Source organism: Erpetoichthys calabaricus, chromosome 4, assembly GCF_900747795.2.
Source record: "Erpetoichthys calabaricus chromosome 4, fErpCal1.3, whole genome shotgun sequence".
Classification (NCBI taxonomy): domain Eukaryota; kingdom Metazoa; phylum Chordata; class Cladistia; order Polypteriformes; family Polypteridae; genus Erpetoichthys; species Erpetoichthys calabaricus.
The window spans coordinates 233,302,943-233,322,494 of NC_041397.2; the positions used below are offsets into that span (position 1 = coordinate 233,302,943).

The following is a 19,552-nucleotide window of genomic DNA, read 5'->3' on the forward strand; positions in this document are numbered from 1 at the left end:
ATTTACCATTCAGAATATAACATATTATAACAATATAATGCCAGAAACCATTCAGAATATTAAATGTAGAATTTTTATTTTTAAATGTGCTATTGTAATCCCTGGAGTGCCCACAGCCTGGCATCTTTCACCTCCCAGGACATTGATAGTCATAACTGAGGATGAGCTAAGACAATGAGGACATCAATATTAAGGTTGGTGGAAAAGTGCATAGTGCTTTTATTAAAAACCATTGGTGCCCATAACAAGTGTGGCGCAAAATAAATAAACAATTTATAAAAAAGTCAGAATTGCCTTTCAGCTCATTTCCTAGTGCTTCTTCTCTCATACCATCTTATCAGGAATACTCAGCAGGGCCAAGACACAAGCTAATGTGGTCCACCCATGACTCCCATCCCAGACATCCATTACATTACATCTTGCCTGAAGAAGGGGCCTGAGTTGCCTCGAAAGCTTGCATATTGTAATCTTTTTAGTTAGCCAATTAAAGGTGTCATTTTTCTTGGCTTATCTAAGATTTAAAAATCAGCCCCTTTCTCTGTTTGGTTTTCATTATTTGTTTATTATCAGTAGTATAAATAACAGCATAAAGAGTACAAAAGCGTCAAATGACTCTGAAATAGTGCTAAAGAGAAAGAATAAATACATTAATAAGTTAACATAAAAGTACACTCTGACAATCAGCTAAGTGGAAACAGTCTACTCGTGAACTCTGCTTCTTTCTTGGGTGAGTTTTGCTAGTGTAAATCAGATTCGTTTTCTATTTCTCAGAATAAAGAGTCTAATGAAGGAGAGGTGTAAATTGGTTTACATCTTTGCAGATGTTTTTTACTCATGTGTCTGCTAATTTACATTTGCAAAAGTGCCAAGCATATTTTTGGCATACAGGTTGCACATTGAGAGGTGATAAGCGGGTTTGTAAATTTCAGGTGCTACTTCATTAGCAATTGACAAGATCTAGTAACCGTTATGACAGAGTTAAGAACTCCTGACTTAACTCATTGTTGTTAGTGTTGAGATTTTTTACGAACTTTATCTTTCTCATACTACCTTTCAAAGTGTGTCAAAATTAGAACCTTTAAAAAGGGGGAACATGAAAAAACAAAGAGTGATAATAAGATATTATCAGTATACTGTGAGAATTCCAGTTTACTTAGTGAACTGAATCTCTGAACAGTTTGTATTCATCTTGCTAATGCATTTGCCAGGATATGTTCAATGTTGCTATCATCCTGTAGGTTGAATTTGCTTCTTAGAAACAGATAGATGGCAAGAAAAAAACTAAAATTTATACTGAGGGGCCTTTGGTTAGGACCTGCTGTATTCCTTATGTAGTAAATGCTGGAACATAAACAAATTCAACAGCAGGTGTTCCTTGTCCACATACAATAATTATTATCTATTTAATAAATTTAGATATGCTATGGTAGCATTAAAATATGCTATGAAGTCAAATATTTTAAAAAAAAAGATCATAAAACATATCATTTATTACATGGGTAAAACACTGAACATGAGATGGACACAACTTCCATTTATAATAGTTCTATCTTTGTCTCGGTCACGGCCAGGAAAAGCTTCAGATATCTAAGAACCTGATTTTAAAAACACAAAATAATAAAGTGGCTATATGTGTGGGCATCAAAAGAATGAACTATAAGGTAAAAAGTAAGCAAAAATAATAAATGTTGCTTATTAGATTAAACAGAACACAGCGTGTGTAAAGGAATCTCAGTCCATTCTGTTCCCTGGAACTGCGAATCTGTGACCAAAATTCCTTTAAAGGAAATGTCATGGAAAGGAAATCTGTGATATTGGAGCTGTGATATTGAACAAAATGATCAAATTAAAATATAATAATATGTTACATATAGGTAAAGAGAGACAATTTGAAGCCACACAATGTTGAACAGATGTGTTCAGCATTATTGGGGTTGTAATCCATCCATCCATCCATCCATTTTCCAACCCGCTGAATCCGAACACAGGGTCACGGGGGTCTGCTGGAGCCAATCCCAGCCAACACAGGGCACAAGGCAGGAAACAATCCTGGGCAGGGTGCCAACCCACCGCAGGACACACACAAACACACCCACACACCAAGCACACACTAGGGCCAATGTAGAATCGCCAATCCACCTAACCCGCATGTCTTTGGACTGTGGGAGGAAACCGGAGCCCCCGGAGGAAACCCACGCAGACACGGGGAGAACATGCAAACTCCACGCAGGGAGGACCCGGGAATCGAACCCAGGTCCATTACAAACTAATAATTGCTTCTCTCAAAGTTGGAGAGGATTACTTTACTCAAGATTTCTTGGAAAAAGTGATCACAATATTAATTACTTATTTTTTTTGTTACTCTCTAATCCCATGCAAATATGTACGAGTTGGAAAGTATAAATATGACACTTAAATGTCCTTTCAGCATTTTAATAATGAGGACATAATCGATAATCCTATGAATGTGAAAGCATCAGTTCACAACAAGAAAAGTAATTTTTTTTTCTTATTTGGTAATACATTTTTGATTTATTAAGATTCTTGTTTTGAATTTATTTCTACAAACTGACAGTTCTGTCCTTTGTAAATCATTTTTGATCATTCTTGGGGCTGTTTTGCTGTTTTGAACTTTAAAACCCACTTTCCCCATTTTGGGCCTTCCTAATTCAACGCCTGATGGTACTGGACTAGCTGGACTCTTGCCAGCTTTAGTATTCTGTTTTGGAATCCTCACGCCCCATTTCACCATATATGAGACTCCATATCATGACAGATATGTCTATAAATTCAGTTTCTTAATCTCATTAAATCACAGTCCCATCTAACCCAAAAGGTGATGTGCTGTAATCACACAAGGTACTGCATTTGTTAGCATTTTTGACAATATACTCTATGGTGATAATTGTTTACTTTTATGCGTTGTATGATGGTATTCAATGTAATAGAAAATAGGACCAACATAAGATGACTGGCAAAGGATTGGTGCGGTGAAGGCTAAATGTGTTACCTTAAATCCCATTTGTAGTAGTAGGTGTAGTAGTAATGTTTTCACATGAACAGAGTAAAAGTAAAATCCCTATTTGCATGTCTGACCTGCCTGCAACATGTTGCCATACCATGTTGTCATGGTGCCATGTTTGTACTGTGGCACATTGTGTCTCATAAACGTTTCATGTAACCCTGGCTCAGAACTGCAGCTTTATCTTCTTTAGAGGCAGGAAGTCCCTGTTTATCAGATTCTGATATATCTCATGTAAATATGGCATTCATTTTAAAAAAAGAGGTTTATTATTACAGACTGTGTTTCATTAAATATTTATTAGTCTCCCATTGTGTAGTTATTGCTTTGGCTTGAGTTTGAAAACTTGAAGCTCCTTCCATCTTGTGCTGTTAACTAGATACTGTGTAATCTGCCTATGAGCAAACAACTGCAATTATGTGAAATACATTAACAGATTAAGCAATTTTATTTCCATTTGTACAAGACGTTTTTCTTTACTGAAAATTTTAATTAATTCTTTAGAAGTCAAGCTTCATTATGCATTTTATAGTTCTGATTTTAGTTTTCTGATAAAAGCTGACAGTGATTGATAGCAAGGCTAGGTATTGATAAGTTACTTAGATATAATGCCTGGGAGTATTAACAAGGAACAAAGGATATGTATCATGTGGACTCAGATAAATCAGCTGAAACCTTATCTGTGCTAAAAAGCTTTACAAAGAATGTATGTCCGTTAATGTTTCTCGTTGCCCTGTAGCTGAATCTGTATGCCAAATTCAAGCCTATATACTGTATATTAGGATGACCCACTTTACATTTATTATTCATTAATTTTCTGTCAGCTCTTACATAACCAAAATAAAAGTGTTAAGTTACATTTCACCAACAGCAATAATCCTTTTACTTGCTATTTTACTTGGTATAAGGAAGAGATACTGTGAGGAAGCAAATATATTTTGTCTGTTTTACCTGTAAACATCAGAAGATATATTGCTGATAACTGTTATATTTATTATTTGAAAATAGGTGTACAGTATTGTTTACAATCAGTCCTCATTGAATAATGGCCATCCCAATTCAGAAGATTGGGTTGTCTTGCATGTCAGGAAATTTGAACCATATAGTTTAAACCTTCATGTGACCAAAGGAAGTTACTGTTGGTATGACGTGAGTGAATATATTTGTGTTAATAAGACAGTACCATGATTGTCGCAGCAGGTAGCAGCTTTACATGTGTTCTGGTTATTTGCATAGTTTTTTTTCCAGAAACTCAGATGTTCCACCCAAATGCTTTAACTTAAAGTCAGGTGGACTGCTAGCTCTTTGTTACCCTCAGGATTTTTTGGCAGCTCTTCTACAGCTAATTCCTGCCTTAAACCCAATGCTCCAGAAATAAGCACTGGCTCTCCATAACAGCACACTAGGAAACGAGTTTAGAAGATGGATGAAGTATCATGTTCGCTGAGTGATTAACTTCATTTATTAACCCAGTCAGAGGAATTTATAATTTGTTGCTTTTTATGACCAAGTAATTGTTTTTTTGCCAGCTTGCACTGTTCTTTTGTCCTTACTTTACTCCATAGTATTATCAAATCAACTATACTTGTTCAGATAAGGTTACTTTTAATACTTTGTAGCAAGTATCAAAAGTATACAGCAGAGATTGCACTTTATTGTACACAAGTTGTTTTGCCAGTCAGCTTTTATTTTAAATTACTACTTTTATACACCATAGAATTAGAATGGCTGAAATAGCCACAGGCTGGACACATAGTGCATCCTAAAAAATTTTGTTATGTAATTTCAACATTTTTTTCCATTGTTTTAAATCTGTTTTGTACAAAAAATTGATTTTTTAATAAATGGATTCATGTTGGTGTTTAGTTTAACTTGTAAAGACTATAGTATTCACCTTTAGTGTATACATGATGTGATATAACGCATTGAAGTGAATCTTTATTTTGGCTTTTAAGTGTTTCAATAGTGAATTTAGCATAATACATTAAATTATATGCAGTCATTCTACTCTTTCATTTTTCCATATGCTTTAAATTTTGTGTATTTAGTCTGGACTAAAACACTGTCAGTGGTAAATATCATGTTTGCCTGTACCCAATTTTTATAAAAACTGGCGCTTTTGGAATGAAAATTCTTTTGCGGCTACACAAACCTCTAGAGAGATGCTGTCAGAAGGGATGGAGCCACCCCAAGAAGTCATGCAGAGGGGGATGGGGTGCATGTGTGTGTTTATGTGAGTGAGTAAGAGAGGGGAAAAGAGAGGGGGGGGGGGGGGATAATTAAGTATACAAAGAGCAGAGCTTATGAGTTCTTCTCCTCTACTTAAATGTTTTGACTTGGATGTGTGGCCACTGATGAAGAATTCTGACTGAATTAAGGAATGTGACTGCAGATTGTGTTGACTCTGACTCCAAGTGAGCAATGTGAGGTGAAGCTGCTATCATGAATGTGTAGGTAGTGGACACAACAGAAAAATATTAATAGAGCTAAATGGAAGCAGCCATGAAAGACTGGATCTACAGGAAGAGCTTTGAAAGGTGGCCGAGGAAGGAGACAGTCTATGGTAAATGTCCTGTCTGGGAACAAGGGAGAAACACTGCTTTTTACAATGTATTAGGGTACCAGCACAAGTGATGATAAAATATCAGCTGACTTATACCATAACAATCAACAAAATGCAGGTCTATCAGTATATTGTCATACAGTACAACCACCAAAGGAAAGAATTTGAAGATATCTCCACATCAGTGTGAAATACTGAACACTGAAAGCAGACACACAAGTAAATTTTCGTAATATTTCTTCAATTAGCAAAATGCCAAATTGTATTGAAGATAAGTAATTGACACAATTCGTGATAATAATAGAAACTACTCCAAAATAGTGAAATAAAGAAGTTCATACACCCTTTAAAATTGTGTCACTTAAAATCAGCCAATGTGTAACTTAATAGACCTCTATCCATCAATCCTCAATTGTGGAACTGAAGAGTTCACACTACACTTGTGCACATATGAGCATGTATGCCAATAACACTGCTCATTTTTAATGCGCCATGGACTGCCCAGAATTTTGGCACCTAAGATTTGAAAATCTCCATATCCTTATTATTGGTAAAATTTGAAAGCCATACACTAATTAGCATTTGCGGAAGTAGTGCGCACACTTTTTTCCCCAGAATCTTCACTTCCATTCCAGTACTAAATAACGCAGATATTGACAAAATAGTAAATAGTCAATATCTGTCCAACTTGACTTTTTCACTTCATCTTTTGAATTCAGCTTTATCTTCTTGGTGATTACAGTTCATTATAAATGTTGTTCCTTTCCTTAATTATTTGTAATCCTAATTCACTGTAACTAAGTGAATTTATTCAAAAATCGAAATTACAATTTCAGGTTTTCTATGTGAGATCTTATTTTCAAGTCTTCTTTCAGTAGCTTGGTTAAACAAGAAATTTCATATATCCCGGTACAGAGTGTCGTATTTAATTGAGAGTAAGTACTGTTTTGTAATATTGTAATATTGTTATTACCACACATTGTACCAAAATGGATTTATAATTGTAAATGAATGAGTCAACTATTAAAGTTTCAGTTAATTTAAAAGGCACACATTTATTCCATCATATAAATGCAATATCTTTTTAGTTATCAGTTGATCAAGTAATAAGTCACTTCTTCAAGTAATTTAATATTTTCGTAATTTCATTTACATAAATTCAGGAATACCCATTATGCCGAAAAGAAAGTGCAAGTTCAGAGATTATGTGAGATCTACTGAGAAAGATAGCTTCAGCAGAAAAATATAAAAAAATATAGATAAATGCAAATAGACTAAATTGAAAAGAGTAACATTATTTTATTTTACTAGAAGTGAATTTACCATGTATATAATTTTTACAGGTTTACAACAGTTAAGATATCCAAATAAGAGTGAAAGGAATAAAGTCTGTTAATTTAAGAGGCTTGACATATTCAAAATATTTAATGGTGTATTAGTTTGCCAGTGAGTGTGATTGTGGCCATCATATCCTAATTATAGTGATAAACTGCTACAAAGGTTTATATCATTTAAAAAAAAACATAAGGTAGTATAAAGGCATATTATGGCATTACAGGGAAAGGCGTCCTCAAAAGTCCTCATTTTTCGACACAAACGTCTTCATTTCCAGAGAAAGAGAGTTGGCAGCCCTACTTCTAGTACTTTGTCAGAGAACATTTTTTGGTCTAGTGCTGTAAGTTCTGATTCTCTGGTAAAAACTTGTAGCTTTTCACTTCTCTGTTCGCTTCTCAGTCTTAATGTTTGGAATTGCTGTACTCTTATTAACGAGTCCTGGCGATCGTTGTTTGAATACGATAACAGTTGTAGCCTCCAGTTTTTGATATCAATCTATTGTCTATTTAGAAACCTGTTTGTTGTAATTTCTGTCACAAAAACCATGCACAACTCCTATCCTAGTCTGTTGATAATAACATCTAGCAGTTGCTCTCCTTAATTTTATTACCAGGCTGATAAAGAGCGTTCCTGCAGGAGTCCTGCCACATCATTTCAAATTAGGTCTTAACACTCTGTAGCTTTAAGCCCAACCAACCCAGAAACAGGAGAATAAATTAAATTTTTGATGCTCTTCTGCCCAGGCGGCAAAAAAAAAAAAATGAGAACGGCTGGACAAAAAGATGCAGAGAAAAAATATAAATGGAGCAAAGGTCTGAATGAGGAGAATAAAAACCTGGAGACAAGAATAAGGTCAAAATGTATTGCAGAGATCAAAATAAGTAAGAGAACAAACATGATTTAATGAAATACAAGCGCAAGAAGTGTTTTGGAATTCAAGTACAGTAGTTGGGTAAGGAAGTGAACCTAGAATGACGAACAACTGACACGATCATGACCTCTGAAGCAACTCCCCTTATTGGGCAAACGTTGTCAGTTAGCGAAACTGAACAAAAAATTAAATGGTGGTAGAATGGCCCAAATCAAAAATGAACTTCAGAACGAAGCATTGAATCAAAACACAAATGATTCTGTCAGATGTCTCAATTTCAAAAACCACTCTAACAATATGCAGCTCAATACCAGAGCCAGAAAAAAACCTATCAATTACTTGCCAAAGTACCAGGATCCCGATAGATACGAAATTACTACTTTTTGTACAACACAGCCGCCATCTGGAGGATGGGAGGGCAGTGCCACAGTGGACGTTAAAGTAAAGACACCACTGGATAAAATGAGAATCGGAATTACATTCATTGGCCAAGTATGCATGCATAAAAGGAATTTGACTTTTTTTTTTAAATGTCTCTAGTTACCTGACAGCCAAACACACACCTGATATAAACACACAACACACACAATGTAAAACTGTGCACACAAAGTGCAAGATGGTGCAGAAAATACTGAAATGTATGCACATTAAGCTACATGTAAAAATATTGTGAGAGAATTGGGGTGGGGGGTGGGGGGTATACTAAACAAGGACAGCCAAATTAACCATTTGTGAGCTTGATGGCCCGTGGAAATAAACTATTTTTAAATCTGCTTGTTTTGGCAAAGTTTAATCTATAATGCCTGGAAGGTGGAAGAAGTTCAAAATGGTTGTGGCCTGGATGTGAGGGGTTGGCGAAGCAGTGTATATTTACAACAGAAGTGCATTTTCCTCCCTGTTTGTGTTTATGTATATGTGTGTGTGTTTTTTTGGGTTTTTTTTTTGCATAATGCAAGTGAAAATAAAATGCAGAGGATGTGCCATTTGTAGTCTTTTTACACCTGAAGTGCCAGACTAAATTGTGAAATGATCTCATTTTCAATTTCAGATTTAACTGGAAAGCCTTCATCTTTTTTTCTGTCAGTAAGCAGTTTTAAGTCTTTGACACCTTTTTAATTTTGAAAACAATTGCTGTAATTCACTGTACATAATGTATTGTGAATAGTGCTGTCATAAACATGCATACTGTTCATACTATTTGGATTTTGTGACTGAAGGAGTCACGTAACCAGTTAAGCAGAGAATTCATTTGAAATGTGTTTAGAAGAGCTTGTGCAGTTCTCTGAACACCACAGGTAGGTGACTACCTTATACAGTAGCAATCAGGTGATGGACTGGTTTATTTGGGGCAAACAGTATAGACAGATAGTCCAAGGTTTCAGAATTCTAGTGGAGGCATCCTGAAACAAAGCAGACATACTAGTTACTGGAACTCAGCATTATGTGATAGGGCTATAGTACATTGTTCAAGTTAGCTAGAGATGTCTTTGCCATTTGGTGGCAATTTCTCCACTCACTACAGTGACAGAAGAGAGAACACAATAATCATCTAAATAACTTATCAATGTGATCTTTATCACCACACTAAGCCATTCATGCAATGTGACAAAACTCTTGTCATTTGCAACATAAATCCATTCACCTTTTTGACACCTCTGGCACATGTAATTTTGGTGTAGTAAGTGTATTTGTTAATTATGTTGTTCAGTTCATAAATGTTTTTTTGGTTGTATCCACAGGCATGAAGAACCCATGATAATGTTACTACATCACAAATAAGCCAATCCTTTTAGGTGAATGAAATGAGCAGGGCTGACCAAAAAGCCCTTAGGAAGACCCTTTTTATTTTTTTTAATCTACTGTCAGGTCTTGTCAACTGTAGCCAAGAGAACAACAATAAATTATACCTTCTCGCCTTCTGCTGATGTTTCCTGATGCCTACAGGAAAAGAGAAGCAAAATAGCTTCTGACAGCTGATGGATCTAAGCACAATTGCGAGTTATTCTAGTTGAATAAAGCTGCTCTGACAAAGTGTACTTTTAGTCTTTTCCAGCTAAAACCTGTAGGGTGGAGATGACGGTTGCAATGGGGAAATAGGGTTTTTTGCTGCTGTTTCAGCAGTTGTGTGATGCCTGAAAGCATGCTTACATCTGTTTCTTCAGAACTGGAGTAAGCTGTTGATAAGAAAGGTTTTGGACATTAAGCATTTGCATTGGAGTTTATTCACCCACACACCTTGAAGAAATACTGGCCCAGCATGACTCAGATGAGTTACAAAATACTTAACTCATGAAGATCTGAAATTAGCAAGATGGTTTACTATAAATGCACATTAAGCTGCTTAATAGGCTGAAAGGCTGCTATTTAAGTATTTATTGTAGAGTTTGCATTTTATGGGGCAGCTGCAACATGCGAGCTGGGTGCTATTCATTCTTTTACTTCTTATTTCGTTTTATTACATATTGTGCCTTAGGATGTATTTTCGCTCACCAGTAACTGCTTTATAAGTGAATATGATCCTGAAGGCATTCTTATAATTAACATTATCTTAGATTTTAGGGTAGCATAGAGATCCAGTGTTTTGCATAGTTGCCTCAAAGCCCTACACATCTGAGATCAGATCTCAGTGCAGCCTGTTAGTGTCTTCTTTGCACATTCTCTCCAGATTTCCTTGGGTTTGCTAATTACACTCTTCAAACTCCTCTGTTTTTGTACCAATTCTATCTGAACAGGCGTCAGTCAACTCCCTGCAAGGTGTGACCATTTGTAAATTTGCAAAAATACATCAAACTGTTCAGCATTCATCCTGAAGCAATCACTACAATTTCACCTTAAGGATTAGTTTATAAAATTCACCTACATTCTACAAAACTGTATAGAATAAACTTTTCACACTAAAAAATAATTTCCGTGCAAATTGCATTTACAACACAGAATACCAATACAGGCCTACAAATATTATAACTGTATGGACTTAAGTGTATATCCTGTTACCAAGACTACTACATCCATACAAAAGGTGTCCATTCTGTACTCAGAAACAGCAGTTATGACTGAATGATAGCACTGAGCAGCATAGTTTACATTAGTTAAATAGTTTGCCATGGACTCTACCTCTTGAGTTTTAAGGCCATATTTCTAAAGGCCAAGAAGTAGTTAATGACAGTAAGTGATGGAAGTATAGCCCTATCATTATTGTGATAGTGATTAAACAGGGTAATGACTTATAAAAAAAATATGTACTCTATATGAGCAAACTAGCTTAGTTCAGTTCGAAATGTAACAGTAGGATTAAAGACAAATACTCTGCAATCAACTGACATTGATTATTGCTTTGAAATGTCTCAACTAGATTTGGTTTGAGGACTTCAGGGTTTGTATTCTCAGCACAAGCTCTCAATAAGAGGGCAAATTTAGAGTTGCCAATGAATTGCCTTCAGCATACACGTCTTTAGGGAAAGGGAAAAGAGAGGTATCCGGGGGAAAAAAACACATACAGAGCCAAGGAGGTCATGTACACTGCAAACACACACATACTAACACAAATTGACTGGGACTGGATTCAAACCTAGTGAACAAGAGCTGTGAGATGTCAGTGCTTAGCACTTATCGCTTTCCACTGTGCCTCACTATTCTATAATTGTCAGTCAGTCATTATCCAACCCGCTATATCCTAACACAGGGTCACGGGGGTCTGCTGGAGCCAATCCCAGCCAGCACAGGGCGCAAGGCAGGACACACACACACACCCACACACTAGAGACAATTTCGGATCGTCAATGCACCTAACTTGTATGTCTTTGGACTGTGGGAGGAAACTGGAGTACCCGGAGGAAACCCACACAGACACGGGAAGAACATGCAAACTCCACGCAGGGAGGACCCGGGAAGAAAACCCAGGTCTCCTTATCACGAGGCAGCAGCGCTACCCACTGTGCCACCGTGCCGCCCATTCTATAATTGGACTGGAATGACTTCAGTGAGTTAAAAGGGGTGTCACAGTGAAGTGATCCATGGATCCCATACCTTAGCTCGGAAACAGTCAGAGCAGAACAGCTCAGGCCTCACATGCTGATTTGGTATTTACAAGCATCTTCCTTTCACTCTACCAACCACAAACTCATCTGGATCAGTCTTGGCTTAAACATAAATTATTGTATGATCCATCCATTAATGTAGTCAACTCAGTCTGATTATTTTTCAGAGTCTCTTTTCAAATCATTAAATGATGAAATATTTAACTATATTTTTTATAATATTCAAAATGCCTGAGTACTGTATTCTCTCTGATTATTATTCCCCTTGTCAGTAGTTTTTTCTAATTTTGTGTGATATTCTGATATGACGTATGTGAAATGTGCTTTATAAAAATAATTTGAATTAATTTGAAGTGAACTTTCAGCAAAAAAAATCCTCTGATTTCTTTTTTTTTTTTTTGTCACTCTTTTTAAATTCTATAAAGTAAACTGCCAACTCTAAATTGGCCCTGTGTAACCAACTAAAATATTTTTACATTATAAAAACATATTTATCATTGTTTTCTTTTTTGTTTTATTCTCCACTAACTGTGCTACCTGTCTAAGTTGGGTTGAAAAATAAGTATGGAGACCTCAGCATTAACATTTGCAGTGTGCCATCTACTGGAATGTATTTTGTTATGTATGTAGTAATAAAATGCATTGCATTTGTCATTCCAACAGAGGGTGCATCACAAGCATTTGTAGTAATAAATGCATTAATACTAATGCTTGTAATGTGACATCCGTTGGAATGACAAATGCAATGCATGAACCTTTGATACATGTACCTTTGATATGTGCAATTTGGTATGGGATTCCTAAAAGCAGTGTTAATGTCATCTGTTGAAATGGCAAATGCAATGCATTTTATTACTACAAATGTGATGTTTCACCTGTTGGAATGACAGAGACATAGCAACCGGATGGACACAGACATCCATCCATCCATCCATTTTCCAACCCGCTGAATCCGAACACAGGGTCACGGGGGTCTGCTGGAGCCAATCCCAGCCAACACAGGGCACAAGGCAGGGAACCAATCCTGGGCAGGGTGCCAACCCACCGCAGGACACACACAAACACACCCACACACCAAGCACACACTAGGGCCAATTTAGAATCACCAAGACACAGACATTTATTCTTATATTAAGTTCAATAAGGCAGTGGTAAGGATGCAAGTAAAACCAGAAATTATATTCAAGGTGTCAAAGAATTAATACTAGAAGTCATAACCAAAGAATTTACTTTTATTCTAAGGAGAGCCATTCTTTGCATTAGTTGTTTACATAAAATACATAAGTCAGTTCCTACAATTCTTTGTTCTTAAATAACATGATGCCTAATGTGGCATCAGCTGACACATACTGAACATAGAGACCATGTTGTAACAGTAAAGCGTCTCTTAAAGCAAAATGTAACGTGAAAACAGGTTAACATCATCAGCAAATTGATAAAAAGAATTAAAAAAAACATTTTTTCAAGGAAGTAAATTATTGAAAAATTACAAATGATTCCAACACCTTGTACAAGTGAATGTGCGCGTTGTTGGACTGGTATTTCCATTGTTTTTTTCTTTTTCTTTGTCACTGCATTCACCACATCTTTACTTTCCTTTGTGTTGTCTTTTTTTGCCCACCTTCTGAACTCTAGCCATTTCCAGGTTATGATATTCTTTTTACATTAAGAAATTCTCTTTGGACACAATGTCATGATTTTAGCTACTTCCTGAATCTTACTAGAAATCTTCAAGGAAAGTGTTTTCATCATCACACATTACATGTGTGTCCTCTTAATTTGGGAAAGTTCTACGAAAACCAAACATAAATTAAAAAATCGCATTACTACTAATCTGTGGTGGGCTGGAGCCCTGCCTGAGGGTTTGTTTCCTGCCTTGCGCCCTGTGTTGGCTGGGATTGGCTCCAGCAGACCCCCATGACCCTGTAGTTAGGATATAGCGGGTTGGATAATGGATGAATGAATGGATTACTACTAATGCTTGTGACTCACAGAGGAGTCCCCGCCACCACTTCAAGGAAATTTACCCTGGTTCAGTTATCCTTATTATTTGTTTCTTACGTTAGGTAGATCTCCATGAATCCTGTGAGCTTCATATTTCTGCAAAATCCTTTTCTGTTTTGTTCTGTTCAATAAAATTGCTGCTGTCATTTATCAGGTAGTGCTTGTCCTGGAGTTTCTGAACCATGTGAAGACAATCCATGTCCAGGAGACATGCAGTGCGTTGGAATGAGGACTAGCCGCAGGCCTTTTGCCTGTCAGTGCCCCTCTGGCAAACTGGGAGACTGTGCAGGTGAGTTGGGCTCGCTTTTAATTTGCATTGTAATTGCTCCTCAGAGGCTCTGCAGTGGTTCTCTCTGTGGGGAAAGAGTTTAAGGGCATTAGGATTCTAGTTTGCTACTGGCAAAATGTCTAGGTCCTGCCTTGAGGAAGTTCATTTTTACTGCTGAAGACTTAAAGTGACTCCTGAAGCTGTTAAAGGATTGTACTGGGAATTGCTCTTAAGTTTCACAACTAGAATTAAACTAATTAACAAAAAAAAGAAAACTTTTGTCAAATTAAGTTTATTTTAAAGCAAGTTTATACAGGTCGTATAAGTTTGCAGCAGTCACAAATTGAAGAAATGCAGAATTGAATCTGTTACACTAGAGGTTATTTATTTATCTGTACAAACATAATGACTTAAACATACACATTAGAATGAGATGTTTATAAAAATCAATGCTATGGGTAATAATTTTTCCAAGTGTAATTAAGTTTAATTTTTAGGATATATTTATCCCCAAAACATATGTACAATATACCTAAAACTGTAATATGTGAAAGGATTTGCTCAAAAGAAACATAATACAACAGGAAGAACTTAACAAGGGGAAAGTAATAAAGCATAACGCCCAATGGCATTCTTATAAACCCAGTGACCACTAGCTACCACATGGAGCGCATGATCCCTTTGGCCACACATAATCTATAACACTGCTCACTTTACTTTATTTCCCACCCAACCTTCTCAAAACTCTGACCCCTTTTTCTCTTGTCTTTTGAGCTCTGGCTTATGGGCAAAAGAGACCAAGAACTACTTCTGGAATCCCTTCCATGGTGCTGGGTGCAGTACCAGAATTCAGGAGCAGCATGCCTAGAGTTCCCACTAGCAGTCCCAGGCATTCCTGAGCTTCTGTACCTTGACTGTTACAGATAAGAACAATTGAACCCCAGTCACATTATTCTCCCCCAAAAACTTAGATCATATACTGTATGTTGCACTCATAAATATAAAGGTGCCAGAGTTGTTCTTCAGAGTGATGGCATAAGGGAACCATTTTTGGTTCCCAAACGATACATCTGCCTGAAGGTTCCAGTAAGAAACTTCATCTGTTTAGATTTGTAACAGGCTCTATACAGTAAATAACCAGGAGTATATGGTAACTGATCTGTAAAAAAACAACAAGTTCCTGATTTTAAAAGGACTCTTGCTGCATACAATAACACAGATTGAGTCCAGGTTTTCATAATCTGTTTTGTTTTCTGCTAGATAGCCTACCATATAATCCTTTTTAGAATGTTCTTTTTTTCTAGATATTAGGAAGGTTTTCAAAGTACAAAGAACCAACTACATATGCAAAGAACCCATCCCAGAATGAAATAGTGCTTTGTCAAGCAAAGTTTCTACAAGGAACCACACATCCCAGTCTTCTTCCTTTTCTTTTTTCAGCTGCTCGCGTAAGGGGTCGCCACAGTGGATCATGTTCTTCCATATCGTCCTGTCTTCTGCATCTTGCCCGGTTACACCCCTCACCTTCATGTCCTTTCTCACCACATCCATAAACATTCTCATAGGCTTACAAGGGACCAAACAACCCAGTAAAGAACCATAAAATGCTATTAAAGAACCATTATTTTTTAAGAGTGTAGAATGGAATCTTTCAGTGCCCTCTGGTGACTTGGGTGTTTTAGTGGAAGTTCCTTACTGCCTTCCAATAAAAAAAGCAGTTCAGCAATGACTTTTAAGTTCCTACGATTGTCCAGTAGCACACTGGATGTTGACTTTTGTCCAGTAGCACACTCTGATGTTAAAACGTGGGTTGCTAACTACATTCCCATATACATTATATGGATATGTCATTTTATGCTTCATAGATAAGTAAAGTGGCATTTGAAGGACAAAACATAAATGAAAATAAAATTACAAACAAAAAAATGAAAATGTAGGTTAAGTGGTTTTCTAGAATTGAGTTGGAGGAGAGAAACAAAAACAAAACAGCAACTTCATTATTTAAAGTGCAACATCTTAAATACTACACTATATTACACATCTTAAAACCAAAATGAAACAGAAGACACAAATCTTAAAACTTATTATAACAGAGAGACAGGCCATTTAATTTCTTTATTAAGCTAGTTGTAAACAGAGGAAGCAATGCTATATTTATTGTATTTTCTCCATTTGCACAAGCTAATAATCCCTCATATTATATGTGTTGAGATGTATGAGGGGCACCTTCAGCACAGGGCTGCTCGTAGAATTGTTGTCTTTTTACCAGCTGCCCTTATGATGTTACAACAAAGTTCCTGGCTAGATAATGTTTTCCAGCTTTTGAATTTTAATTAGATTATGGACACATTTATTTATTTATTCATTTATTCCTTTATAAATGTATTTATATCTTAGCAATTCACCTTAAATTGATGTTACCTATTTTTGGGTGCCTATCTATCTATCTATCTATCTATCTATCTATCTATCTATCTATCTATCTATCTATCTATCTATCTATCTATCTATCTATCTATCTATCTATCTATCCGTCTGTCTGTCTGTCTGTCTGTCGCCTTTCCTGTCTATGTCTTGACCCACAGTCAGTTTGCTCTGATTTCATATGAGGCAAGTTAAAGTTATTTTTCATATTCAAAGTATGATAGTTCAAGTGCTACAGCAGCCTACAGAATGCACAAAACTCTAAACCATAAATCAACTAAATGTGTCATAATAATGTTTATAATATTTAAATATTTAAAATTAACATACTGAAATGCAGAAAAATATAGTCATAATTAACAGTTACATTGATAAACACAACACTGAATCAGTTACAGGGACTGGACACGCAACTTAATGGTTTACGGTCCAGCAGCCTGGTCAGTAAGTACCACTCTGAAAGTTGCAGAGTCTTGCAGAAATGTCTTACTTTGGGAACAGAATCAACAATTTTAAAGGACATCTACATCCTCCATGATTAACTTTTAAATTACATGTGCACTTGAGCAAGGAATAGGCATTTTGCTTCCTAAATCAAACATTATGTGGCTCAGTCTTGCTCTAGGCTGGAGTCTTTTGCCTTCAGGTCTTGGAAAAGTTCTCAATATGTGCTTCTTTTCTGTGAAAATCACTCATGCAGAATTTCTTCCAGTTATGTTGTGTAACAGAGATCTGTGGTTTTTTTTTTTTCTTCTCACAATCTACAATGCCAGAGTCATTTGTCTTATAATACTAGAGGGAGCATTGTCTTTGTTTTCTTTATATTTCTTCAGGTCACACATCCCTCAGTTTCTCAGGTAACAGCTACATTATGTACCGGGTCTCAGACATTCATAAGCCCAGTGAACTAAAGCTAGGATTACGCTTGAGGACTCTGCAGAGCAAAGGCATCATCATGTACACAAGAGCAGATCACTGCATTATCCTCAAGGTGAGATATTCTTTTACTTTTTTTTTTTTTTTTTTTTAAGATATCAGAATGTTGAAAAAATGCAGAAAAATACTGCACTAGCAATCATATTTTATTTCTGTATCTTAACTGAGGTCAGACTTAGGTAGTTTTAATTTGTGCACTTTTGCTTTCACTGGTTGTTATGTGCAATTAGATACCAAGCTCTCTGATGGTAAGTTTCCTTTTGTGTCCCTTATATGCAAGCAAAATATTCATATCCATTGTTTCACTCCAACATACTCTTGGTCCACTTCTTCTGTTGTGGGCTGTGGAGTTACAGTGTGCCAGATTGATTAGATCAGGCCATCATATGCCTACTCAAACTACCCATGCATTCCAGGCAAATTTCCAGATGCTCGCAGACCAACTGAGGGACATAATCCCTCCAGCATGTCCAGGATTTACTCCAGGTCTTTTCCATCTTTCCCAAAGAATCCTCGTTGGCTCCTCTGTGTCGAGAGAGGCAGCCGTCCTGATCTATGGTCTTTTCCTGCGCTCCTCACTCTGTCAGAACTGAGCCTGGCAGGCTGTGGTGCCTGCTGCACCTGTTAGTTATCACTTCCATCTGCAGTCCTACTTATAATGACTGTGCCTAAATGATACTACAATCCACATTATCAGCTGACTTGCCAATACTTTTGTTTTATTTGACTTCACAAAATTGGATTTTTAGTCAAATACTGCAACACACACTTTTTTTGCAGGCCTGTTCCTAATGTTTCACAAAAAAGCTAATCGAATGTACCTTCTAGAACTGTTGGAGTGTGTGTGAATAATGTGCCTCTGTATGTCTATGCAGTCAGTTACTTTCCTTTATTTATTTATTTATTTGTTCTTAACTGCTGGCAACACAAAGCTGGTTACAAGGATTTATCCATTATTCTAAGATTTTAACCCCCTCCAGCCAATTCTGCAATGTAGCAAACAAATATGTAGTGTGTAATCTTTTCCTGGGGTCATTCATTAATCTAGGCAAGCTGACATCTTTCAAAGAACAGAGCAGTAGAACACTTTTTCTTTTTCACTCAGTTATTGACATCTCGACAAACTACTAGAATTTGAGTGGTGCTTTACTGCAGGCTGAAGTGGTGAAAGGCCCAGAAGGTTTCAGCAATGCCATCTGACCTGATCTTGTGGGGCGAACAGGTTAGAGGGCAGATTCCTATTCCTATGTGAGGACCTGTCTGAGCTCAAACTAGTACCAAGGGGAAACAACTAAAAGAATATGCTAGGCTTACTACTACAGTTTTGACTGCTCATATTAGACAGCTGGCCTTTACTACAATGATAATTTAGTGCAATAACTAAAGAAAGACTTTGACCATAGTCAGAAAGAAATATTAAAATAATGTCAAGAAAATACAAAATCAATTTTAGTTATGGTTGTTAGTCTGTCCCTACAATTTTCAGCTAAAGCTATATTGAAAGGGATATAAAACATCTAGTTAAATGAGAGCATTGTTTGGCAATTAAGTACCCGATTCACCTACAGATTGCCATAAAATCCCAAAACTTTTGGATTCTTTCTGTGTCTGTTCTTATACTGTGACCTGGTGGTTAGTGTGTCTCATGTTCAGACCCTACCTTTGACTTGCAGTGTGACCTTATGCAAGCCACTTAGTCTGCCTGTGCTCCAGAAGTAAATGTTTGATTCACATGTAGAGATGAGCGACCAGTTTTGAGTTGTATACAGTTTTAAGAAGCTGTAACTAAAATTTATTTTGTAGGAGATTTTGCAATTGCAAAACAAATTCGCCACAAATTCCTTGTTTTTGGTGGAAAACAAGAAATACTGCTCCATAAAGCCTCATTCTGCAGCAGCTCTCAAACTTTTAATCTATACCACACTAGTAAATTCAATTTTGGCTATGCCCCTCGTTCACATCACCATAGAGGAGTGCTATATGTGTTTAAAAATGTGACTTGCTGCATACTCACACACACTAAACTGTACCGTCATACACTTTACTTTGTTTTCTCTATGGGAAAATATCACTACACAGAAAGTCACCGTTG

At 36.5% G+C, this 19,552-nt stretch overlaps 1 protein-coding gene across 4 annotated transcripts in view; it reads left to right on the plus strand.

Moving 5' to 3' along the window:
* The window catches only part of fat3a (FAT atypical cadherin 3a), a 547,007-nt gene that overhangs the window by 488,651 nt on the left and 38,804 nt on the right, over positions 1-19,552 (plus strand). For all 4 annotated transcript variants that reach the window (XM_051927172.1, XM_028800422.2, XM_051927169.1 and 1 more), the window contains 2 exons: positions 13,987-14,121; positions 17,358-17,515. In XM_051927172.1, coding sequence (XP_051783132.1) covers positions 13,987-14,121; positions 17,358-17,515 — 293 coding nt within the window. The remainder of the gene's footprint in view (positions 1-13,986; positions 14,122-17,357; positions 17,516-19,552) is intronic.